This window comes from Lycium ferocissimum, chromosome 12 (genome assembly GCF_029784015.1).
Source record: "Lycium ferocissimum isolate CSIRO_LF1 chromosome 12, AGI_CSIRO_Lferr_CH_V1, whole genome shotgun sequence".
NCBI lineage: Eukaryota > Viridiplantae > Streptophyta > Magnoliopsida > Solanales > Solanaceae > Lycium > Lycium ferocissimum.
Genome location: NC_081353.1, coordinates 34,960,213 through 34,987,371, shown reverse-complemented (window position 1 = coordinate 34,987,371; position 27,159 = coordinate 34,960,213). Strand labels below are relative to the sequence as shown.

General features: G+C 30.6%; 2 protein-coding genes across 2 annotated transcripts; both read left to right on the top strand.

The window, feature by feature from the left end:
- The first annotated feature begins 707 nt into the window (after positions 1–707).
- LOC132039246 (apyrase-like) lies at positions 708–11,889 on the top strand. Its single transcript, XM_059429776.1, has 10 exons — positions 708–865; positions 5,592–5,814; positions 7,095–7,223; positions 7,983–8,039; positions 8,160–8,255; positions 8,842–9,044; positions 9,182–9,273; positions 9,625–9,839; positions 11,063–11,252; positions 11,816–11,889. The coding sequence occupies exons 1-10, from the start codon at positions 708–710 to the stop codon at positions 11,887–11,889; spliced, it is 1,437 nt and encodes a 478-aa protein (XP_059285759.1).
- A 9,354-nt stretch (positions 11,890–21,243) lies between these two features.
- LOC132039533 (apyrase) lies at positions 21,244–27,114 on the top strand. The gene is made up of 9 exons (XM_059430006.1): positions 21,244–21,541; positions 22,168–22,296; positions 23,088–23,144; positions 23,273–23,365; positions 24,000–24,202; positions 24,556–24,647; positions 25,062–25,276; positions 25,977–26,166; positions 26,843–27,114. Exons 1-9 carry the CDS (start codon positions 21,296–21,298, stop codon positions 26,980–26,982), a joined length of 1,365 nt encoding a protein of 454 aa, XP_059285989.1. The 5' UTR covers positions 21,244–21,295; the 3' UTR covers positions 26,983–27,114.
- The last annotated feature ends 45 nt before the right edge of the window (positions 27,115–27,159 follow it).

Here is a 27,159-nt window from a genome sequence, read left to right as displayed (position 1 = left end):
CTAAGAGAGACCTAGCCAATAGAGCATGGAAAATGGCTTCAGATTCACTAGGCATCAACTATAGGCAACTTAATGTTGTTGATATTTTGAAAAACTGGTGGAACAAGAAACCTGCTAATGTTGTTCACAGAGTTCTACTAAATATCACTCCTAGCATTGTTTGTTGGGAAATTTGGAAAGCAAGATGCCTAAAGAAATATGACAACAAAAATACTTCTAATGCTAGAATCAAGCAAAAGCTCTTATTTCAAGTCAAGATCACTCTAGGCAAAATTTTCAGCTGAATGAATGAAGACTGGAACTAGGAGCTTGTTTATGACATGGCTATCAACTATAGACCAAGAATCACCAGCAAATTAATCCAATAGGAATGCTCAGATCAATATTCATTTATTTTGAATACTGATGGCAGTTGTTCTCCCTTTTTATCCAAGGCAGGGGCAGGAGGAATTGTTAGGAAGAGAAATGGAAACTTGGTTATGGCATTTATGGGTTAAAGTGAAATTCAAGCTTCCCTTTATGGATTAAAGTGGTATCATAATAATAATCTCTCAAATTTTCTAATGCAACTGGATTCTCCATTTGTTGTGCAGATAATTCAAGGTAAAAATAAAGTTCCACGGAATTATCAATAGTTGATTGAGGAAGTTAAGAAGATAGTCATCCTAAGAAATGTCAAAGTAATACACTACTACAGAGAAGCCAACATGGTTGCAGATGCATTGTCCAAGTTTTCCAACATCCTCAATCAAGAAAGATTTTATTACCAAGAGAGTGACCTGCCACCTGATGCTCTAGGACCTCTACGCATGGATAAAATGGGCCTTCCATCATTCAGAATCAGGCCTGCAAAGGACATAGGATGGTATTTTGATCCACCTTAGACTGATAAGTTCCCAATGCTCAAACTGGACCTCAGTCTAAGTCTGTGAGCAGATGGGAACAAACTTTTGGTGCTTCATCATGCTATATTGTGGCTGTGAATAATTCAGATCCTTCTTCTGATAAGTTTTAAGCTATGATGTACATGCCTTGTCTTAGTATAGTTTCCTAATATTAGGATAGAAGAGGTAAGGTATATGCGTCTTCCTTGTATTGTATGCCTTTGGTTTTTCAATTAATAAGGTAGGGGTTTATATCAAACCCCCCAACACCGCATGGGCGAAAGCTTGGATGATTGGCTTTTGGAAAAAATAAATAAATATATGTACTGTATCTTTTGATGGTGGCAGTAAATTTTATATTTGATGTTCATAATCTAATCATGGGAAAGATAAATTAGTCCCTCATAAAGGAACAGAGTCAGTGTAAAAGCCATATTCATCTTTGTATACATGCCAAAATACAGCTTGACATGTGGCAAAGTAGTAATGGATCACGTGGCAGGAAAAGATATAACGGTGCAAGTTGTCTCATTCAATTCGAATAAAGAGCTCCGGTGGCGTCCGAAACTAATCCGCCAAAAGCAGAGACACCCGGTCATTAATGGAAGAATAACGTTATATGACCAGCCATATACGGTGCAGAAGTTACGATTCAACATTGAAACAATATTTATTGTCCATTATTGCTATTTATTAGAACGTAATCATAGCCTAAGAGGGGTTACTTGTACTATAAAAAGAAGCTGAAGAGCCCTTATGGAAATCATCGAATACTACAGATTACACTTTATTCCTACAAGCTTTTGGTATTTAAATTCAGTCTCTTAAGATGATCTCTTGCTCCGGAGTATTACTATACTTTGAGTATTGTTCCATAGGATAATCACTCGAACCATGGCAAAGGGCGTAACACGACACACTCAAACCTACAACTTTTGTCCGAACGAACCTCATTTCATTCTTATTTCAAAACAATATACTTATATGATGCAATTTAAATGAATCATGAAAATGTAATTTGCGGAATAAAGTCTTGAAATTATCTCATAGCATGAAAAAAATCTTGAAAACGTAATAGTACAAGCATGAAAACAAATCACTGTATCTTTTAAACCTCTAAATAAATTTATGCGATTACATGGCCCCGGACATTTTAGGTTAATACAATGCAAACTCCATGTTGAACCCGAGATTTTCCATCCAATAATAGGAGAAGGGTGATCTCTACTTATTGTACGAAAACCGTCATCGTCGTGAAGTGCGGGCAAACCAAAACAATGTTGCCATAGTTAAGTGGTATGTAAAACTAAACTATATATTAATTAACCATGGCACTTAGTGATAATAGTATGTAACCGAACATGAGCATGAAACGTTTATAAAGTATATATTAAATCATATAAAGCGCTTGTATATAAATTTTTAACTCACAATGTCCGTGTACTTGAATAGTTGATCTAGAAACACTAGCACCTTGCCAATGGGATATGAGATTATAAGTAATAATAAGCATGTAAGGATCCAAAATTCCAAATGAAGATGTTGCTAATCAAAATCCAAAGTGGCTACGTAGTTTTCTGATTATCTAAAATGCCTTTAGCAACATGCAAATCCAAAAACATGAACATGATATAGTTGGCTGCAACCCATGATTTTCTTAACTTGTAAATAACTTGTGATCATGATTTCAAAATAACTTGTAACATGGTTTAACAATATCTTGTAATAATTACATAGATAACTGAATTCACCTATTCATGTAATAACAATAATTCATAATTATATATATATAATGACTTGAATACATGTATGTACTTGCATAAAATCATAAATTTTCTTATAAACATAATGAGAACACAGAATTCATGATTCATGGATTAAAACAGGGTTCAAATGCTTTTAGGAATATAATAACGAATATAGATACAAAATTCATGTATAAAGTTATAAATACGCCATTGTGGGTTCAATGCCCTTTTTTCTTCATGGATATCAATAAAGTTTATTGTTTTGAAGTCATGTTGCTCGAACAATGTAAAGACTTGAGTTTTGGAGAAGATTTACGTTTTCTGCTGAAACTTATAGGCTTTTTTAAGAGAAAGATTAAAATAATAGGTCTTGATTAGAATTAGAGTATATGTTAGAATGAGAAAATAAATAAATATGATTGGTGTTCTTGATGATGGAAGAGGATAGGAGGAGGTACGTTCTAGGGCTTGAAGGAATGAAATATATATGTTTGATCCGATTATTGACCGAATATGTAGTTTGTTTGAATTTTACACTCGGGCAAATGCGTTGACTTGCAATAATAATAGTATGAGTTTATGTCTCTTGCCATATAACTGTTAAATCATTACGCTATGTCCGTTTATTGTAATATAAAAAGTATTTCAAAGAACACAACTTTCATAATAACATGCTATTCCAAATATGTTTTGAATATAAAGGTTTCTTACATTATTGAACATAGATGTAACCTTAAGTGTCAATTACACAACAAAAATATGTGATCGTTAAATACGTTGTATAGTAAATACATCTTTTTTCATGGGCGTAAACCAATTTTAGCTCGAATTAGGAAAGGATAACATTCACATTTTTAAGAAACATAATAAGTCTAGGATCATGTTAAAAAACAATTAATCAACATCAAAGGATTTGCACTAAGGATTAATCAAACCCATGCTTAATCATTTCATTTTATTTAAAATCATTTTATTAGTCTACACGATAATCTCTAAATCATTCTAATCTTTAAAAAAAAAACAAATCCGTATCTTTTAAACCCCTAAATAAATTTAACCGTTGTACATTTTTAGTTAAAAAATGCTACCGGTGATTTTGTCCATCCAATAGGAGAAGGGTAACTTTATCTGATCGGATTTATCATGTAAGTTATCGACCGGAATATATATTAATCAAATCAAACATATGTATATATATTTTTAACATATGCATCAATTAATTGGTAATAACGACTGGATGATCTTTATTTTGTTCTCTTCAATAGTTGATCTAGAAACATGTAGCTACTTAACAATGGGAGATCATGATTATATATATATTCAAATGAACTGGAAAATTCCAAATTGCTGATGGCGATTATCAATCAAAAGTTCAGGATGATTTTCTGAAAATTGAATAATTAGAAGCAATAATTCAGATCTCCTTGTGCAACATTTTCTTATTAGAAACCTTGTGATAGTACAAGCAGCCATTCGGTGTTAACAATGACGTGTAAAATTACATAGCAGATGAATTCACCTATCTGTAATAAAATAATGTAAAAGTAGTAAATGCAATAGCATAATGTATGTACCGGTTGCATTGAGATGGCCTGAATCGAGAGAAACAGATCTACGTCGAGTGATTAAGAAACAGGGAAAATGCTTTTGGATTTCTGCTATGTATAAAGTTAGTAAACGCCATTGTGGGTTCAGGTTTTTTCTTTTGGAATCTTCAATAAGTTTATTGTTTTGATCATGTTGCCGAACAGATGCTTATTCTATGAGGAGCACGTTTACGTTTTCTGCTGAAACTTATAGGCTTTTTAAGAGAAAGCAAAATAATAGGTAAAAAAGTTCAAAAGAATGAGAAAATAGATAAATATGATTCCTAGTTTTTTTAGAGCGGCAAAATTTTTTATCCCGCAATTATATATGGCTTTTGATCCAGAGAAATATGCAGGGTAAGTTTGTTTGATTATGGAGTTTTGCAATAGTAATAGTATGAGTTTATGTTCTGACCATATAACTTTTAAATCATTACGCTGAGTTGATCTGTAACAAAAAAGTAACCCTTGAACACACATTGATAATAACATGCTATTGTGGATTGAATTACATTAACAATATAAAACAATATAAAGGTTTCTTACATTATTGATACATATGAAACTTAAGTCCCAATTACACAACAAGAAATATGAATCCGATCGTTATGAATATGTTTATAGTAACATCTTTTTTGTAGTCGTTAAAGCCAATTGTAGCTCGACATTAGCGAAAGGATAATATTCGACTGTTAAGAAACATAATAGCCGGTCGTTAAAAAATAATTAATCAACACAAAGGAGGCACTATTTGATTACTTCTTCCCTCTCATTTCGAAACCCATCCTACCCCTCAAAAAAAAAAAAAAAAAATCCACTATCAAAACATGACTTGTACAGTTTTGAAGAACAAAAAAACTACTGGCCACTAAAAGTAAGTTTAATGATCGGATTTATCATGTATTATACGTCAGAGCTTTTAATGAGGTGCTATTATCGTAATTGGCTAATAATTTTCCTTCATTAAGACCTTTAGACCGAATATTCTTCGCTAAAAGCCGTTTTTTGTAGGACATTATATATACTCAAATTTTGATCTGTGATTCGAATTGCTATTTTGATCTGTGATTCGAATTGCTGGTGGCCTATGTATTTTGTTTTAAAACGATAAGTCAATGCAATAATGTCAGATAATGGGTGTCCATTCATGTTAAAAACAAAAAGAAAGCTTTGATCTAATTATAGAGACAGAACTATAGAGTAATATCTTATGAAGAACGGAATATTTATAGGTACATTAAGTCATTGTTTAATTTTACAACAGTAGTAGAGCATGTACTCTTCTTTGGCATAGTTAGGAACCCAAATTAAAAGTCAATTGTTGACTTCTTTAGTTCTCGTTATAACTTCTATAATTTGCTTTAACTTACAAGGCTTTTCAAAGGGGCAGGCAAAATGCTGAACCAAAAAAATCGTTGTGTTCTCACAGCAGTGGCAATAATTTTGTTAGTGCTCTCAATAATATTTGGCTATAAATCAGAGAAGTATGCGGTAATATTTGATGCTGGAAGTACTGGCAGCAGAGTTCATGTATTTCGTTTCAATAAGAATATGGAACTTCTTCCCATTGGCAAAAAGATCGAGTATGTAAAGGAGGTATTTTTTTTTTTTTTAATTCATCTAACGAAGCAAAAGTTGCATAAGTCAGTTCAAAACGATTATAAGTTATATACATTGTATAGGGTCTTTTCGGAGTTTTTTTTTGCATTTCGTACCCTTAATGTGTGCGTTATTTTCGTAATTTAAACCCTATACTATTATTTATTATGATTAAAAATTTTCTTCAAAAACAATTAAAAAAAAATGTTTGTAATTATCCATGAGGGCAAAATAGGAAAAATTTAGTATATAGCGCAATGAAAAATGGGTCACATCTTCCTTTCCATCGGTTGCCATCTCCCTGATAAAATGGCTTCAAACGGATATATATCAAGTTTCGCTAGAGGTGCAATTGAAATAATAGCAATCCAATTTGCTTTCATTAAGACCTTCATGGCCATCCCATTCATGCAAGTTTCCATTTCTTCAAGTTACTTTATGTATAATGCACAATAAGGGATGTCATTTGGTTTGGTCCGACTTTATCGGCCCTTTGTAGTAATATATGCTTCCTCTGTTTCAATTTGTTTGTTTTACTTTCCTTTTTAGTTTATCTAAAAAAGAAAAGCATCTTTCTTAAATTGACAACTATTTAAGTTCAACATCCCATATAAATATTTAAGACCGCAAGATTAAAGGCATTCTGGTACATTATACATATCTTTAATTTAAAATCACAATATTTAATTTTTTTTTTTTTTTTTTTTTTACTTTCTTAAACTCTGTACCCGATTAAATTAAGACAAACAAATTGAAACAAAAGGAATATTTATTTTGCAGTAATGAATGAGATTTAGTTGAGTTGGGTAACAAAATCTGCATTTGTGGGTGTTTGTGAAAAGAGATGGCAATCTAAGGAGCAGGAGATGTGAACCGATAATCCATTTTGCACTATAATTATCTACTTCTTTTTTGTTATTTTGCAAAGAAATAAAAAGATAAGGGTGTAAATTGAAAAAGGGAGCATATATTAGTGTGCAAAATGCGAGGAACCGGATTTTTTCACATTAATTATCAATATAATTTGCTTAGAGTGAATAGGTTAAGACCACCCTAAACTATTACTATTTTGCAAATTTCATACTTAAGTTACTGGATGTTTCCGTTACCTACTGCAATACTACAATTTCCTTTAAATTACCAACCCTTTCGGTTAAATACATGGCAACATATTTAGGATGATTACTCGCTGGAAGGTATGAAATGAAAAAAAGTTATAACCTTTTTTTAAAAAAAGGACATGATATAATTAAGTTTTCTCTTGCGTTAATTTGCAGATATCACCAGGTTTAAGTGCATATGCAGAAAAACCCAAAGATGCAGCCCAGTCCCTGGAGCCACTTTTACATGGAGCTGAAGGTGTTGTTTCCAAAGAGTTGCAATCTAAAACACCCTTGGAACTTGGGGTCAATATTAGTTATCACTTGATAATTAGCATATATAATAAAAATTTATTCGCATCGGGTGTGTATACTGAACGGAATTAATTCACTATTATTAAATGATTTTATTTCCTTGCTTCTATTGGTGGGATCCAGTATTCATGTGTATTGTAAGGCCTTTCCTAAAAGAGGTCGAATAGTTCATGTTCCATCCATACTACTGTAGACTTCTAACCCTCCATGTATTGGATTGAATATTAACCATTTTCAAAAAGGATTTTTATGGCTATCGGACTACTCTCTCTAAAAGTTAATGGTTTGGGAGACGCTTCCTTTTTGCTTATTAACTAATCATAATTGATATAAACGCCCGATCCGAATAAGTTCTTACAGTTAACATAATAGATCTCTTAATGGTATATGCATTGACCGTGTATTGAAAGTTCTATATTATCAGTATTGCTATTTGTCCCATTTTATACCTTTTCGCGCCTTTTTACTGATTTATTCAAGTCTACAATATAGTTTAGCAGGCAAAACAAGAATTTCCCGCTTAATTGACTTGGTGCTAACTTTGAGCACTTAAAATAAGTTCAGGACAATAAATTGAGTGACCTGATTGAAAAAAGTATTTTATACGTAGTTAGTATACACAAGTTAAACTCTAATATAATAGAATAATGCATTTTTTCTTATAATTTATGATGCATTCATCATTAATTTAGTATTGTTTTATGGTACTTTTCACTTCTTTAATTTTGTGTTCTGTCAACATATATACAGGCAACAGCAGGCCTAAGGATGTTAAAAGGGCACCAAGCTGACGAGATCTTACAAGCGGTATATATTACCACCATAACAAACCTTAATTATATACTGCAAAATTATTTTATTAATTGTTATGATGAACAATTTTTTTCTTCACCAGTATTTCGTTGATTAATACTTTTGTTAATATAAAAGGTGAGAAATTTATTCAAGAGTGAAAGCATCATCCGTACCAAAGATGAATGGGTCACTATTCTTAACGGAACTCAAGAAGGTTCTTACATGTGGGTAAGTTATACCACAACACTTCATTGTTTTTTTTTTTCGGTATATATAAATTATATATTGAATATACACGCTTATATACTTATTATATAAAAAATATACTTATATTTGATATTTGTCGGCTATTATTAATTTAAGTGGTTAGGTGAACGACTATGTAGGTTTTCCTCTCTTTTTAAATTTTCTTTAAAAAATTATTTATGTGAATCCATTTTGGATAACATTGATTAGCCAACTAAATCTAGCTTATTAAGCTTATAATCCCAAAGACCTTGGAAGATTCTAACCAAAAGAAAAACTACTATCTCTATCCTAATTTATGTGACACCTTTTTTTTTTTAGTTATTGTAAAAAGATTATCACATTTTTATTTTTAGAAACAACTTAACTTTAGAATTCTCATTTTGCCATTGATGCGATGATTTTGTAACTACACAATTTCTAAGGCTTGCTTCAGACCATAAATTCAAAAGTTCCATTACTTTTTTAAATTTCGTGTCCTGTCAGTATCACATGAATTGAGACGAGTGAAATATGTCAAGTCGAGTTCTAATTTTATCCTTTTGGTGTCTATTAAATATACATGCAGGCCGCAATGAATTATCTATTAGGAAACTTGGGTAAGAGCTATAAAAATACAACAGCAACAATTGATCTGGGAGGTGGTTCAGTCCAAATGGCATATGCAATCTCAAAGGAACAGTTTGAAAAGGCTCCTGAAAATCCTGATGGAGAACCCTACGTTCTGCAAAAACATCTTATCAAAAGATATTATTACTTATATGTACACAGGTTTGTATCGAGAGGTATTTATGATTTGAAGTTTATAGATTCATATTCAGCGATTTGAAATTAATATTAATATACAATATTTGAGATCGGCGGAGTATTGATTATGTATTTGGATCGTTTGTGATCTATGTATGCAGTTATTTGAACTATGGGCAACTAGCAGGTCGCGCAGAGATATTCAAGACTACAAAAAATGATAGCAATCCTTGTGTTTTGCAAGGCTATGATGGTATGTATACACATTACTATACAAAATATCTGTCTATGATTTAATATAAATTGTTGTCGGAAGCAATATATATTTTATAATTCGCTAAATATTCTTCATCCCAAAGTCTGTCATTGAGTTTAGTTTCCTGCATTGCGTAACTCTCTGGATATTAAGGACCTTTTATTCACAGATAGTATTAGCATATATTAATTTTGTTGAACTATCTAATATCATTTCAATTACCTCGATAACATCAATCTCTACCTCTAATGGAGGTAGATTGTTTTGTACAACCATCACTACTAAAAAACAGGGAACTAACAATGGACAAGTTTTGTAATTAAAAAACAAAATTATTTTATTTTAAAGGGTACTACTCATACGGGGGAGTGGAATACAGAGTACAGGCTCCAGCAAATGGTAGTAGCGTGTGGGAATGTCAGAAATTAGCTGGGGAGGCACTTAACATTACAGCACCATGCAAGTATGACAATTGCACATTCAATGGTGCATGGAATGGTGGAGGTGGTTATGGATTCGATACTCTGCATGCTTCCTCATTTTTCTACGATATCGCCGTTCAAGTAAATTTCTGGCTACATCGTTGCTTATATTATCTATAAAAGCCTAAAAAATAGTTCCTACACTTTGGCCATGTGGCGCACGAGCTCAGGACCTTGCACGATAGTCGTGCATCTCATGCACCAGAGTGCCAGTGCCAGCTGATGGGCAAAGCTGCTAAGGCAAAGGCTTTAGGCCCCCAAATTTTTAGGGGTCCCTTTTTTTTTTTATTAATTTGTGACTATTTCTTAGAAAAATTATTTATTATTTTAAGGTAAAAGTTACAAGAGATTTTATGGAAAAAGTGAGAAGAGAATATTTTTTAGCCATGTGGTTGATTAACTATATGGCCAATTGGAAAAAAAAATTAGAATTAATTGATTAAAACAACTCTCTCTCAAAAAGCTAAAAATATACTTTAAACAAAAATATACATATAAAGAATAGTTTTTAAAATAATGAAAACATGCAGCTCACCTAAACCACTATAATTAAACAACTAATATGTGGGAAAAGAAGACTTCTAACTATTGAATTCTCTAACTATCCAACTTGATTAGACTTTTTTCACATTGATTAAAACAACTTTCTCTCAAAAGGGTAAAAAAATTATACTTTAAACAAAAATATACAGGTAAAGAATAGTTTTTAAAATAATGAAAACATGTAGCTCACCTAAACCACTATAATTAAACAACTAATATGTGGGAAAAGAAGACTTCTAACTATTGAATTCTCTAACTATCCAACTTGATTAGACTTTTTTCACATTGATTAAATAATTGATCTTTTTAATTTTAAGCCACAATAACCAAGCAATAATGCTAAATACTCTCTATGTCTAACTTCTGCACACTTTTCATTTTAATCTGTCCAAATAAAAAATATCATCTTTTTATAATTAAAAGATCTTAACTCTACGTTCTCTATTTACCCTTAATGAGATGATTTATAGCCACATAATTGTATAAGATTTGTCTTAGATCAAAATTTCAAAATTCTTTATTTTTTTTTAAAAAAAATTATGTATCCAGTCAAACATCATCACATAAATTAGGACGAAAGAAGTAATTAACAGAAATATGTACTGAGGTGCCACATAAATTAAGACTGAGGGAGGGCGAAATATTTTTAGAGCAATACTAGCTAGTTAAGCCAGATCTATACATGTATTAAGTATTTCATGTTATTATTACTTTGGTACCATCAATTTAATTTGAGGTTTATATGTTTTATAATATTGCAGGTGGACATTATCGATCCTGTAGCTTCAACTCTTGAAACGAAGCCAATTGAGTACCTAAATAAAGCAATATTTATTTGCGAACTAAATGTAGATGATATAAAATCAATATTCCCAAACGCTGAAGATAGAGATATTCCATATTTGTGCATGGACTTGGTATATCAATACACTTTGCTTGTAGATGGATTTGGTAAGTATATGTTTTGTACCTCTATCGCTTGTTTGGTCAAATTTTTAAAATTAGTTTATTTTGAAAAACATTTTTTTAAAATGTGCTTTCCAAAAAAGTATTTTCGGTAAAAAATAGTTTTGGCCAATTAATTAATTTGAAAGATTTTCGGGAAAGAATCTGAAAAATTTTTTCCAAACTTTCAAAAAACGCTTGTAAGTGTATTTTTCAAAAGTGTTTTTCTAAAAGAATACTTTTGGGGGAAAACTACTTTTTAGTTTTAAAAACAAATACATTAATCCCTAAAAGTGTTTCTCCTAAAAGTTTCACCTCACTTTTTTTTTTAAAATAAACACTTTTTTTTAAAAACATTAGCACTTTTGACCTCTCAAAAGCCCATTGACAGGCTATTAATCTGTCAAATATATATGAATTATATATAGGGCAAATTAAATGGAATGTTTCGATTACTTTGTCAAGGAATTTAATTCTTATGATACCGATGAGCCTCTTTCACATTTTAATTTCTTTTATTGTACTTAAAACTTTTTCTTTCCTCAAATTTTTTTTTCTTTCCTCGACAGGCCTAGATCCATACAAAGACATTACAGTAACGCATGATGCCAAATACAAGAATTACCTTGCTGCAGCAGCTTAGCCATTGGGATGTGCCATTGATTTAGTTACAAAGAGAGCCTAAATATCATCATATTAGTGTTTGTCAGCAAATTGTAACAATAATACCATGCCCTTTAAGTTGTTTCTTGTTTTGTTTCCTTGTCTTTACCTTTTATTAATTGGCGTTAATTACTTTGAGTTTTTTGGACCTTTTGGTTGTTGGCATATATTTATCTGATGATAAGGATATATGTAATGAGTGAATGTGTAAACAAACTTGAACGGGTAGGACATGTCAAATGGGCATGAATAGAGTTTGGCATCCCTAATTCACAACTGTATGATTGCACATTTCAACTTAACATTCGCATCTCTAAGACATAAACTTTGTGGATGTGTTGAACTTTAGCGGCTCAACATCCACTCCAATATGATATTGCATGCTAGTCTTATTACTATTTTATAGAACTTACATTTTATTTTGGTAGGCATTCTTTTCTACCAGAGAACACCTGAGTTTCGAGCAAATACATCATATTTATATAGAGCATTCAAAATTTGACAAATTTGACAAAGCGGTGGTGAATTCAAGTTTTATTGCATTAAATATTTGAAGGGGCCTGCGCATGTGATATTAGAATATAGAGAAAATTATAAAATAAACATTAAACCTTCCTGTCATGTGTGATCCAGATCCAGCGAAAAGGTCACTAACCACAGAACTTCTTGATTAGACCTTTTTTTTTTTTTTTTTTTTTTTTAAAAGCTTTGTTTAAAACATAATACTATAAATTTATATTCAGTACTAACTTTTTTAAATCCAAACACACGTGGCATATTGAACACCACAAGATTCGACGGGCATATTGGTACATTACATACATATTTATTTTAAGATCACAAAATTCAAAGAATTTCTTTACTTTCTTAAACTTCGTGCACAGTCAAATTAAACTTAAATACATGTATTGAAACAAAGGGAGTTGGAGTTTAATTTATGTATATTGACTGTGTATCAAATTTTCATAGCATCAGGTAAAGTAATTTATAATAATAATTCACTTTTTATAACAAATCAAGTATGATAAACTGAGAAATAAGATACATAATAACTTGTTATAAGTTGTTAACTTGCATAAATAAATGTCAAAATCTATTTACACTAACAAGATATATAACTTAGCTCCCAATAATATACTGATATTCTAACTTTTGATGCGCATCTAATAAACAAAACAAAATAATCTTACCCTATTTCACGACAGGAGGAAAACAAACAAAACCATGTTTTGCACTGCTGAAGGATATGGTAAGTATTTAATATTTTGCACCTCTTTGTTAATTATTATTTTATTAATTAATACACTTCTTGTCAAACTTGATTGTTAATCTTGGGCAAAAAGAAGTTGTTTCTATTAAAGAGTGAATTCTGAAAATATGGATCCAATATTTAGACGTTATAGGTTCTAAGTTGAAAGGATAAATTATGAAGATATATCACTACTAGAAAAACTCAAATTACATGGGGATTTTTCTAGGGATTGTACAAGAAAATTCACAAGTAATTTAGTTTCCTGCCAAAAAAAAATCCGATGGAAAAACCTTCGTGGGTAATTATTACCTGCGCATTTAAAATCCCCAGGAAAGTTACATGCGGATTTAAAATCCCTAGATAATTACTTGCGGATTTTTTCGTAAGAAATTCTAAAAATTCGCATGAAATTTTTGATAAAAAATTGGAAAAATGGAATTTACTTGCCGATTTTCATGGGGAGATATCCGCAAGTTAATTCCCATGAAAATTCCTTAAGTAATCTGTAGAATCTTTTTGACCAAAAAAAAAAAAATTAATATCATGAGAAAATTAATATAATAAATATTATGATTCTCCGTCATCTAGAACGTAGAGATTGAGGAAGTGTGAGAACATATTTGAATGAATATGAATATATATATATATATATATAGGTACAACAATGAGTTATTTTGGAATGGATCGATGCATTTTACAAAGATACACGATATACACGACTAGCCCTTTTCTCATGGAATCCTAGATTTTTTATTTTCTTATTTTCACCTTCTATCTTTATTTCATTGATAACTTGTTTTTCATTTGGGTATTTTAATATACATGTATTTGTGGATATGAAAATTGACTAGTTAATGAGTACAAGGTGGAGTTAGAATTTAAATTTGTATGTATAACCTAGTAAAATCAAAATATATAGTATACACGAACCCCTAATAATAAAAATATAATTAATTTAATATTAAAAAATTTAAATATTAAATCCCCCCGTCATCTTACTTGCTGGAGGTACAACAATGAGTTATTTTGGAATGGATCGATGCATTTTACAAAGATACACGATATACACGACATACACGACTAGCCCTTTTCTCATGGAATCCTAGATTTTTTATTTTCTTATTTTCACCTTCTATCTTTATTTCATTGATAACTTGTCTTTCATTTGGATATTTTAATATACATGTATTTGTGGATATGAAAATTGACTAGTTAATGAGTACAAGGTGGAGTCAAAATTTAAATTTGTATGTAATAACTTAGTAAAATCAAAATATATAGTATACACGAACCCCTAACGATAAAAATATAATTAATTTAATATTAAAAAATTTAAATATCAAATCCCCCCGTCTTACTTGCTGGAGACACAGCACACCAATCTAATACTAGAGATACCTCTCAATATTATTATCGCTCTCTTTAGTACATTATTGCTCTTTAGTACTCTGATTAAACCAACTTTTCACAATTATAGCTCAACCATATCCTCAATATTATTATTTGTCTTAAGTACTAATTAAACCAACTTTTCACAATTAGAGCTCGACCATATTTCCCCTCGGCCCCAGGAAGTTAATGTCAATTCCTGCAAAGAGAAAAGCCACAGACGAACCGTGCAATGATGTTGCACTAAGCTTAATATTGAGTGGAATTGCACAACAATCAGCCGATAGTTTGTCCAGTTAATTTATGGTTGTTTCTCTCTCACTTTTTTTATTTCACAAATTTTTTTGTCTTATTATTTCTTTGTCATTTTTTTTGTTTGAGAAGGAAGCATATAACAGGATGTACAAATGAAATGAAAACTCTATTTCAGATTAAAGTAAGTAGATCAAATTACAGTTGTACTCTATTTCAGATTAAAGTAAGTAGATCAAATTACAGTTGTATAACTTGTTATTCTTAGTCATTTTTACAAAAGTTCCATTTATTATATATCGGGAATGACAAATTTAATTCATTTCTTAGATGAAAAGTGCCTTAATTAACAAGGATTAAACACGTTACATGGTTATGTAATTGGTAAAAATAAAAATAGTTCTGGCCTAGCTTTTGGAAGGCCAAAAGTTCTTATTTTTTTAAAAGTGAAGTGTTTGGCCAAGCTTTTTGAAGAAATTAAGTGTTTTTGGAAAAAGCAAAAGAAAAATAAATCCCAAAATCACTTTTTTGAAAAACACTTTTGAAAAAGTGCACTTACAAGCACTTTTTAAAAGTTGGGTAAATATTAATTGCTGGTCAAAAGTACTTTTAAAATTAATTAGTCAAACACAAACTGCTTCTCACCAAAAATATTTTTTAAAAAGCACTTTTGAAAAAAAAAAACACTTTTCAAATAAGCTAATTTTAGAAGGTTAGCCGAACAGGCTATAAGTCATTTCAATAATGTAACCAATAAGTTAAATCAAGAAATAATGTTTGGAAATAGAATCATAATTTCACTTGATAAGTGTCAGTAAAATGCTATAATTGAATTCCATAATTTCAAATATAAGTGAAAAAATAACATGAGTTGAATAGATAGTTAAATATTTGTTACATCATATATGTTAATAGCAAATGTAACTTATTTGTTCTCTTCTTAAGAATTAAACTTAAATTATTTAGTACTCTCTCCGTTTCAATTTATGTGAACCTATTTTTTAATTATTCCATGTAAAAAAGAATGACCCCTTTCTATATTTGGAAATAATTTACCTTTATGCAATGATTTATAGCCACACGAATATATGTGACTCATTTTACACCACAAGCTTAAAAGTCTTTTCTTCTTTTTAAAATTTGTGCCCCAGTCAAATGGGTTCACAGAAATTGAAACAGAGAGAGTATATTTTATGATGATATCAGCTGAAAAATGTTAAATGTTATTGTATCATAACGTTGTTATATCCTTTTATGTTAGTCATAGTAAATTCTTAATTATTAAAAAAATTATGACAATTATTTTCTTATTGAATTTGCTCGAAACAAAAAGTAGTAACCCATTATAATGCTTAATGACTTGTAATACTCAATCCAAACCATATATCACATCACGGGATCAACATTTTAACTATATTTATCTAAATCATAGCAACAAAATCCATAGGTAATTCCCTAGGTAATACAATCTATGGGTCAATTCCCAAGAAATAATCCCCAGCTAAAATCACAACAACAAAATTCCTAAGTAATTTCGCAGGTAATAAAATTCCTGGGTAACTTCCCTAAAAATAATCTTCAGCAAAAATGGCAGCAAGAAAATCCCTAGGTAATTCTGTAGGTAATATAATCCCTAAATAAATCTCCAGGAAATAATCCCCATCTAAAATCGTAGAAACAATATCCCCAAGTAATTCCGCAGATAATAAAATCCCCAGCTACATTCCCAAGTAATAATCCCCAGATAAATTCGCAAAGAACAAAATCCCCAAGTAATTTTCCAGATAATATAATCACCAGGTAAATCCCCAAGAAATAATTCTTAGGTAAATCCGCAAGTACCATTACCTGGGGTTTTCCTACGATTTCTCAAAGGAAATAATTTTTTTTATATTTTTTGTTGTTTACCTGCGGAATTACCTTGGAAAGTGATACTTGGGGATTTTTTTCCCAAATAAATCCCCAAGTAATATTTTGGCGCTAAATTTACTTGCAGATTTACCTGGGGAAATCATATCCACATGTAAATATTCTAGAAATTACGAATTTATGGATTTTCGCATGAAAATTCGCGGGAATTACCTGCGGAAAAAGTTCCCAGGTAAAATCCCCATGTAATACGAGTTTTTCTAGTAGTGATATATAAGAACCGACCACGAAGCAGTCGGTTCTGCTGAACCCATGGTTGGATTCGCCACGAGAGGGACAGGCCAGGGTGTTGCTAGCTCCGGCACTATTTAACATAGATGGGAATTGGCAATTCACATTGACTAGTCATCAGGGCCGATCCACAACGTAAGCTATGAGTTCAATCGAATCAACTAATTATGGCCTAGACCTTATATATATGTTAAGAAAATTCATTAAATATGTATACAATTGAAGTTGTTGTCCTAGAATTTCGAATTCATAAAATGCAAATCACTAGTCCTCCGCAACTAGTCATGCTGGTGTAAGTATATGTAGAATCTAATTATAATAGTGGAAAGTAGTAACGTATAATTTCCTCCGTAAATATCCCGTATATATACACTTGCTAACCTACTGAATGAAGGTAGTAGGTAAGCATTTTGCTTCAATGAGTTTCAAATCTTTGAGTTCCTATCTCACGTACTATTTTCGAATAAGGCTGTGCTCAGATGGGAGGGAAATGAATTTGGGGAATTTTGGTTGAAATGACAAAAACGTCTTCACTTTTAATGAGTTGGTAAAAAATTAGTAAGGGTATTTAAGGAATTTTTTAAAAATGGAAAGTGTGCTAATATACTACCTTCATGTAGTTTGTCGCTACTTTCGCTTTTTTCAAAATATGAATAATTTTTTCGTTAAATAAATTAGTATCTTTTTGTGATATTTGAGCAAAGTTGAGCGATTTTATGTTATAAAACAAAACCATATAACATCACAAGTTCACAATTGTCACATGCAACTTTCACTGTTTTCAACTAATTAAAGTCATACAACTATGTTTTATGACATAAAATCGCTCAACTTTGCTCAAATATCACAAAAAGTTACTAAATTATTTATCTAAAAAAATATTCAATTTTGCCTAAGAATTACATCTACTTACTAAATAATTATTTTTGTAACAAGAAAGTCATATAACTTTATCTAAATATCATAAAAATGTCTCTTTTATTTCCTCGTAATGACCTTCCGTGATACTTAAACAAAGTTGAGTGACTTTTTGATTAAGAAAATAATATATTGACTTTTCTAATACTTCAATAAAGTCGAATGTTTTGCTTTTGCTACAAAAAAGTAAATAGTTTAATGACATTAATTATAGAATTAAAGTTGAGTGATTATATATGAATTTAACGCCAAATTCCTGATTTGTCACCTTTTTTGGTTGATTTTGCTAAAGCAAAAAGAAGGCTGGCATGGGAAGAAGGATAAAAAGAAATTAAAATCGTGGGCTGCGCACATAAAATAAGATTGTCAAATAACATATGCTAGTTATATTTTTCTTTTTTTAATATAATAAACGAGAATGTTAAATGGATGAGTCACCAATGCAAAATTTCAGAAAATGGGTCACTTTCATAGATATAATTAAATGAAAGCTTTCATCTCATTGCAAGAGACAACACAATAATGTCGTAAACAGGAAAAACAAATAATTGGTAGATCAAATCAAATACTATTTGTATAATAATAGTAGTACATATCACGTGTATCATGAGTAACTCTTCTTTGGGTTATTTTTGTGAGGCTATATAAGGGCAAAGATATAGTATTTGTTTTACCATCTTCAGCCCACAACCATAAAAAGGTGCCTCTCTCGGTCTATAAGTATATTTTTTTGAGTTAATACATTAACAACCCCCTCCCCCCCTCCCCCCCCACCCCGCACTCCGCAACAAAAATAAAAATAAAAAATACATATATATTTTACAAGTTCTCATATTAAATACCCCATAACTTTTGCTCTTTAAAACATTTAAGAATTGTTTGATTGGGGGAACAAGTTATATCAATATTATAATGGCAGAATTATTTAATGGATGTATTTTTATTGGTAGATGGAAGGTTCGTTCGACTAAACATCGAATATACGATAGATTTTTTAATGAATTATAGGGAAGTGCTTTGGAGGAAGGCATCTTGTTCATTTTAAGGTTTTATCCCGGAATTAGTGATCTCGGGATGTCATCCTACGTTGAAGGTGATAAAAAAACATTACGACAATTTTAGTATAACTATCCTGGCATTGTTAATTTCCGAAATAAAATTCAACCAAACATAATAAAATATTAATCCCCCATTTCATCCTGAGATTAATATTAGCTTGTATCTTTTAAGTACTCTAATATTATACCATTAAATCAAATAGAGGCTAGCTAATTTGGCGCCTGGCTATTTTTCTAATGCTTACCTGTTTTTTTCTTTCCTCGTGTATCATTGGGGAATTTGGACAGGCCCAAAGAAAAGACATTAATACAAAAATTACCTAGTTGGAGCAGTATGGCCATTGGGATGTGCAACTAATATAGCTTGTTCATCTTCAAAGAAGAGCAGAGTTTCATCATATTGTAGTGTTTTATAAATCATCCAATTGTAACTATATTAATGCCAGGACGTTTGGACCCTTTGGGATTATAACACTTTTAGTCCCTAGTTATTGGTAAATCTTGCTGGTGGAATCTGCTATATATGACTCAAAATATTTAACATTCAATTAATAAATAAAGTATGTTTTTGGTCTCCCTTAATTAAAAGGTTTAGGTTTGGGCTTTAGAAGTAGAAAAATTTCTACTAGAAAACGATTTTTCTTAAGTGAATCATCCACAATGCGAATTTGGATTGCTCGTTTAGTGAACATGGAAAATAATTTTAAATAAATAAAAAATAATATTGAAGGTATTAGCTAAATATGAATGACCCCCCTCACCCCTCTCCTTTTAAAGAAAGAAATCGATCCTTTTAGAAATTATTGAGTGAGGACTACTCCAATATGGAGCTCAATTGTCTCATTTTCTTACCTTCAGTACTGTATAAAATATCTTTCAAAAAGATTGTCTCATTTGGATTGGTCTTCCTTTTTAATGAATAATTAATTTGAAAGTGTTATGCTGGAATATAACTTATCGTTGGAAGTATATTGTCATATATTTTCTCAAAAAAATCGACAAAATCGACAAAAAACGAAGCAATGAAAAATCAACTTAATTAATTTGGTTTAATTTCAACATTTGAAAAACTAACTCAATTAATTTTATTTCCTTTTAGAGGAACATTATCCAAACCAAACCATAAACGCCCCTATATATAATAACTTAACAAGTTGGTTAAATTGCATTAAATAATATAAAAATTATTTACACCGTTAATATATATAACTTAAATTCTAATGGCATATACTCAAACTTTTGATGCGAATCTAATAAAGAAAACAATATAATCATGCCATGTGATCCATGGCAGGAGGAAAACAAATAAAACGATAAAGCAATAAGCTGGTGTACTAATATTTTATATTAAACGTGTACGGGTGACTGGTACAATAATTTCAGACAATGGGTATCTTTTCACATGTATGAAATCGTAGCTTTGGTCTCATTGAAATGACAGATCAATTATACTTAAATATTAATAAAATATAGATATAAAATGAAAGGTTTGATCTCAGTGGACAGACAAGATGATAAAGTCTTAATCCGGAAAAAGAAATAATTGTCGCATCAAATCATAGATTAATATTTTTTATAATAGTAATATTAATATCACATGTTTCCATGATCAGTAAGTCTTCTTTAGGTTTGTTATGCGAGGCTATATAAGGGCACAAGATTACCATTTGCTTCATCATCCTCACCTCACAATCGTAGTAAGGTATCTCTCTTTCCCTATCTCTTAAGTGGTGATGGTGGTGTATGGTTCATGCTCGCTTCAATTAATTTCCTTAGATACCTACTAACTCTTACCAGTACACATATGGGGTAATGCTTTCTATCAAGGCTTAGCCATATAAAAAAAAGATTATTTAGTATTTTTTTAGCCCTCTCTCTCTCTCTCTCTCCAAGTCGTGTATAGACTACAAATTCATGCACTAGGCCTAGGTGTTGTATCAAAACAACGTTAATGTCTTATGGAAATTTTCATTGGATTCCGTCGAAATTGGCCCATCGATAACGTTTTCAACAACTTTTTCGTTGGAAACCCCTTACTGAAGAGCCAGATTCTATCGAGATATCAGTTGGAAATTAACAATTTTCTGGCAGTATAAATATATTGTCTCTAAGTTAAATTTACTGATTACATGGAAAATTTCACATCATCGATGTAATTTAACTTGTTCAAGCAGATTAACTACATAAGAATTTTATATATCATTCATATTAAATAAAGTGACCTGTAATTACCTTTTACATAATTTAAATATGTTAATAATTTTACACCATCAATGCATAGATTTTATATATTTCTCTCTTTATAACTTGCGTGCTTTGCTTTTGCAGAAGATCTTCAAATTGGGGTGAAGGGCAAAATGTTGAACCAAAATAGTCATTTTCATATCTTATTTTTGGCAATATATTTGCTCTTTTCCCTTAATTTTTTCTCTACTAGTGTCAATGCCCAAATACCTTTGAGGAGGCATTTATTGAGCCATGAATCAGAACATTATGCAGTAATATTTGATGCTGGAAGTACTGGAAGCAGAGTTCATGTTTTTCGTTTTAATGAGAAATTGGAACTTCTTCCTATTGGCAACAATATCGAGTTTTTCATGGCGGTAATATATATTTTCCCATATTTTTTTACATTATCTTAGGAGTAAAATTCGCTTTTGTTAGCTTAAACCTCTGAATTTAAGTTACAAACACTATATACATTTTTTATAGGACTATTAATTCAATCTAATTTGTAAGAGTTTGCTTCATACTTTTGGTTAGTTAGTTCCACTTATTCTGAATAGTTCGTTATGGTTATTTTTTTAGGTGACTGATAGTGTAAAACTTTCTTTTAAACTGATAGTATATGTAGCCAATTAATAACTCTAGATTATAACTAGAAACATAAAATTATAAGTTTATAAGTTTAAGTATTTTTACATTATTAAGTTACTTAAAAGATAACTAAAAGTGATTTTTCACATAAATTAGAATTAGTAATCTAGAAAATAAGAATTTGTCTTTAGAATTAGTAATCCAGAAAATAAGAATTTGTCTTTAAGTAACCCAGAATTATGCTAAACGTTTATTTTACTTACATGCTATTATAACCATATACGTAGGCTATCCTATATATGTTAGGCCACCAATGTATATTTTTCTACGATCCAAATGTCTAGCTTGGACACGAGGATTGTTACAATCCCATATCAATTAATTATAAGCTACTTCTTGATTTATTTTGCAGACAAATCCAGGTCTAAGTTCATATGCAGAAGATCCCAAAGCTGCAGCCAACTCACTGGAGCCACTTCTAGAGGGAGCTGAAGGTGCTGTTCCTAAAGAATTGCAATCTGAAACACCCTTGGAACTTGGGGTCAGTATACATATTTGATTATCATATGTTAATTGACATGAATTTAATTTTTATAAATTGAGAAATATTTTTATACTATCAGATCATTTAAAAGGTAGCAATTACTTTATGTAAATATTCCTTTGTTATGTTGCTATTTAGATTTTGTCTTTATCTTTAAAAGCTGCGTAAATTTAGACCATGAAAATTACCTTTCAGCATAACGTTAGAGTCAAGTCTAATTCTTTTCTCACATATGTTTAATCTACCGACAAAATGTTAGAATGTGATTTAATGTTTTTGAATAAAAAAAGGGCAAGTGCACAAAGCATTCCGTGTTAGTAAATAACTTACAAAATAATTTTAGACTGTGATCTAACATTTTTCCAAAATTCCAGTTTCCTCATAAAGATATTTAGACCGTCGTTGTCTAAATATCCATAAGTTGCAACAGAAATAAAAAGAGTTTTTTTTTTTTTTAAAAAAAAAAAAATTGTTCATAACAAGTGGAATTAGTTACCTAGGAAATAAATCAAGCAACTCGCTACAAGAAGTTAAATTATGCTAATAGCTAATATAATAACTCTGTGCACTAACAACACATATATAAGTTAAATCCTATTAGCGTAATATACAATTCTATTATCATAAAATAAAGGCATATGGTCCAAATCTGAAAGCACTTTTCTTTTTCTCAGATTAGCACAATGCAAGTTGGTTATTTAATATTTCTCTGTCATTTAGAATTGTTTTACGTTTAATAATGCTTTTGGCTGCTCTTTTAATTTTTTCTTGTGTGTATAATGATACAGGCAACAGCAGGTCTTAGGATGTTAAAAGGGGATGCAGCTGAAAAAATTCTACAAGCGGTATATATATGTTTTCATCATACCTTAATATTATTGCCTTGAAGAAATTTATTTCATTATAATAAAAAGATTTAATCCACTTTACTAATTAATTAATAAAACTTTTTTGTCCTTTTCAATTTATAAAGGTGAGAGATTTAGTCAAGAATGAAAGCACCTTCCATAGCAAAGATCAATGGGTTACTATTCTTGATGGCACTCAAGAAGGCTCTTACATGTGGGTAAGTTACAAATAAATAAATAATTTATTATTTCTTTCTTTTCTTTAAAGAATTAACCTAGTTAAATAGACAGTCATTCAACTGCATAAATTAAAAATAGTTGACGAATATATGTGTGTATATTATGTGTAAAGATTTTTGACTTTTCTTTTTTGTCCCTTCGGATACTGAGAGGCCTCAGAATATTATATACTACTCTCTCTGCACTAATCTATGTGATATAGTTTGACTAAGCACGAAATTTAAGAAACAAAGAAAGATTTTTGAAAATTGTGTTATAAATTAAAACAAGACAGATATTTGTCTGGCTCTAAATCATTTCATTAAGGGTAGAAGGGAAGTTGAAGTTAAATTATTTCTAAATATAAAAATGTATCATTCTTTTTTGGACATACTAAAAAAAAAGTGTATCACATAAATTGGAATAGAGGAACTAACACGTAACTCTCATTTTAGTTTTTTGTTTAATAAATAATTCCAATTTAAAAGTAAACATCAAATAATGATAGTGTGGGGTAAGTGAGAGATCTCAATTGAGTGGCAAATCTTTTATTAAGTACCTATCCCAAATTGAATATATTTCCTAATTAATTTTTAATTTTTAATTTTGATATATATTGTTATTTATTAATAGGTCGCAATGAATTATCTACTGGGAAATTTGGGTAAAAATTATAAAAGTACAACAGCAACAATTGATCTTGGAGGTGGTTCAGTCCAAATGGCATATGCCATCTCAAAGGAACAATTTGCAAATGCTCCTCAAAATGTTGATGGAGAACCCTATGTTCAAGAAAAACATCTCCTGGGAACAGATTATAACCTCTATGTACACAGGTTTGTCATATCCTTATATACATTTTTTGGTTTTCCACCTGGTTGTTTGGTACTCGCTTTACAGGTGGGGCCACAGCGATAATACGGTTCGATAAAATCAAGTAATTTGGGCTCAAGTTCTGCATAACTTCACTAAAAAATTTATTTGTCTATAAATATATGGATCCAGAATTCAGTAAGTAAAAAGACTTGTCTATTAATAGGAAAAGCACACTGAATTGCTAGATTTTTTTTTTTGTTTCCGACACCCAAAACCCAGACCTCTGATTAAGGGTGAGTATAATGGATCATAACATACTTTTTTCACCCAAGATATTGATAATGTTTTGTACTTTTATGATGTATGTATGCAGTTATTTGAACTATGGGCAACTAGCAGGTCGAGCAGAGATTTTCAAGGCTTCAAGAAATGAGAGTAATCCTTGCGCATTGGAAGGATATGATGGTATATATTATATCTCTAATCTCTAATGACTTTTTGCCTTTAATCTTTACAATAATGAAAACATTTTAAGTAATAATAGATCCATTGTGCTAATTAATTTACATAATTATTTATCTATTTTCTAGTACCATATCAAGCTTGCACTTATGAAGAACTTGTTATTGTAGCTCAACTTCACCTGATAGCTTGAAAATTTTATATACGTAGAACTTAAACTCATAGATTAAACTATAAAGGTCGTATAAATAAATTTCACACTAACTTGTAAGACCTAAATATTTCTACGTAAGAATTGTATCATTTACTACTTGTGATCCTAATAGTGACTTACTACTAGTAATATTTCTTAAATTCATATTCAAAACATGAAAGGTCAAATGCTAATATAGCAACATTTTTTTTTCTTTTCTGAAGGGTACTATTCATATGGAGGAGTGGACTACAAAGTAAAAGCACCAAAAAGAGGTAGTAGCTTGAAGAAATGCAGGAATTTAACTAAGCAGGCCCTTAACATCAATGCACAATGCAAGAACAAGGATTGCACATTCAATGGGGTGTGGAATGGTGGTGGTGGTGCTGGACAAAAGACTGTTCATGCCTCATCATTTTTCTATGATATTGGTGCTCAGGTAAAAATAAAAGTTCTCTTTATATACAATAATCCAACAAAACATTGGGGAAAATAATAATAATAATATAGGTAATAATTAAATATATTGACAAGGAAGTGGGTAAAGAGAATATCGTTGCAGTGGTTAGAGTGAGCCTACCTACACGATTGGACATCTGGTTCTAGACAAAGTTTTAGGGGTTACCACCTCACCTTCCTCCTGCTTACCACCGCAGTTTGTTCAGAGTTCCAAATTCAATGTTGATAACTAAACACGAGGGTCACGCTCGTTGCGGGACTTAATTACCCAATACATGATTAGGGTACGAGATGACGACAATCATGCACCACATCTATCCTCGTTATTGTCTCTTGTATTCTAGTTCATGGCTTCTCTTGGCTGCTTGGTTCATAGGGAAAATATCACATAGTAACTAATAAATATGTGCATTCATTCTTAGAATATCGCACTCAATAGCGCCACTGAACAACGGTTCGCCATCTTGCTATATAGTTATGAAGTACAAATAGAACAACATCAACAATGAAAATTTACATAACCGACCCCAACTTACTCGATAATGAGATGTATGTAAAGTAGTTGCCATTGTTGTGATGTTTATACTTCTTATTATATGATTAATATTACTTTGGAATATATCATCAATTTTTGTCTACAATTTATAATTCTCGATTTGGGGTTCATTTTGCATTTGTAGGTTGGCATTGTTGATAAAAAATTTCCATCTGCTATAGCAAAGCCAATTCAATACTTAAATGCAGCTAAAGTTGCTTGCCAGACAAAAGCAGCAGATGTAAAAACTGTATTTCCAAACACTCAAGATAGAAATATCCCATACTTATGCATGGACTTGGTATATGAGTACACATTGCTTGTCGATGGATTTGGTAAGTATTTTCTCTACCTCTTTCGGAAACTTGTAAAATTATTTTAATTTATTAGTTGTTTAGTATATCAGGTTTAACTTATACACATTGAGCGTCCTTTGTCCTTATATACACTGAGCGTCCTTTGTCCTGAGAAATAAGCGTTGGCTTCCTAAAGTGTGAATATTTTATACTATCAATATATTTTAACTAGTTATTACGTTTTTGGTCCTCAATTTGGTTTTAGTCTCAATGATATAAATCCATACGATTAAACACATTAAACCTTCAATTGTTAAATTTGTACATTTTTTATCCTTTTGCTTGTGAATATTTACAAATTTACCATAATTTGTTGATTCACCACTTAATTACTCATCTGTATGTTAAATGTTTATTATTACATCATGTCTGGCAATAATATAATTTTATACATAATCAAATATAATATATTTTTCTATTTCAAGGGAACAAAAACACGTATTTTAATTAATTAAAGTTATATTATATGTTAAGTCATATATTACAAGGACAAAAAATAGAAGCTAAAAGTTTGTACACAAGAAAAGTTAAGATTCTTGTATTTCCTATAAAGACAACTAGAAGCTAATTTTTTGCTTGGCTTTTTTTTTTTTTTTTCCCTCCATATATAAGTACTTACCTTTTTTTTTTTCTTGTGAATCTTTAATTTTGACAGGACTAAATCCATACAAAGACATAACAGTGATGCATGATGTCCAATACAAAAATTACCTTGTTGGAGCAGCATGGCCATTGGGATGTGCCATTGATTTAGTTTCTTCATCTTCAAAGAAGACCAGAATATCATCATCTTAGTGTTATGTCAGTCAATTGTAACAATAATTTCATGCCCTTTGCTTTGTTTTTTCAATCTTGTATTCAATTGCTTGATATTAATGGGCATTTCTTTGAGGGGTTCTGAATTTTTATTTAATATCTTTTCCAACATCCAAATTGTGCACAATTTGTCTCTCAAATACAGCACCAAATAGT

Bases quoted from the DNA above. Each gene is read 5' to 3' on its own strand.
- LOC132039246 (XM_059429776.1), top strand. From the start codon at position 708: ATGGTTGCAGATGCATTGTCCAAGTTTTCCAACATCCTCAATCAAGAA. The intron at 866-5,591 runs GTATTTTGATCC...TTAACTTACAAG, and splicing joins CCTGCAAAGGACATAGGATG to GCTTTTCAAAGGGGCAGGCA. The intron at 5,815-7,094 runs GTATTTTTTTTT...GTTAATTTGCAG, and splicing joins AGATCGAGTATGTAAAGGAG to ATATCACCAGGTTTAAGTGC.
- LOC132039533 (XM_059430006.1), top strand. From the start codon at position 21,296: ATGTTGAACCAAAATAGTCATTTTCATATCTTATTTTTGGCAATATAT. The intron at 23,145-23,272 runs GTATATATATGT...CAATTTATAAAG, and splicing joins CTGAAAAAATTCTACAAGCG to GTGAGAGATTTAGTCAAGAA. The intron at 24,203-24,555 runs GTTTGTCATATC...GTATGTATGCAG, and splicing joins TATAACCTCTATGTACACAG to TTATTTGAACTATGGGCAAC.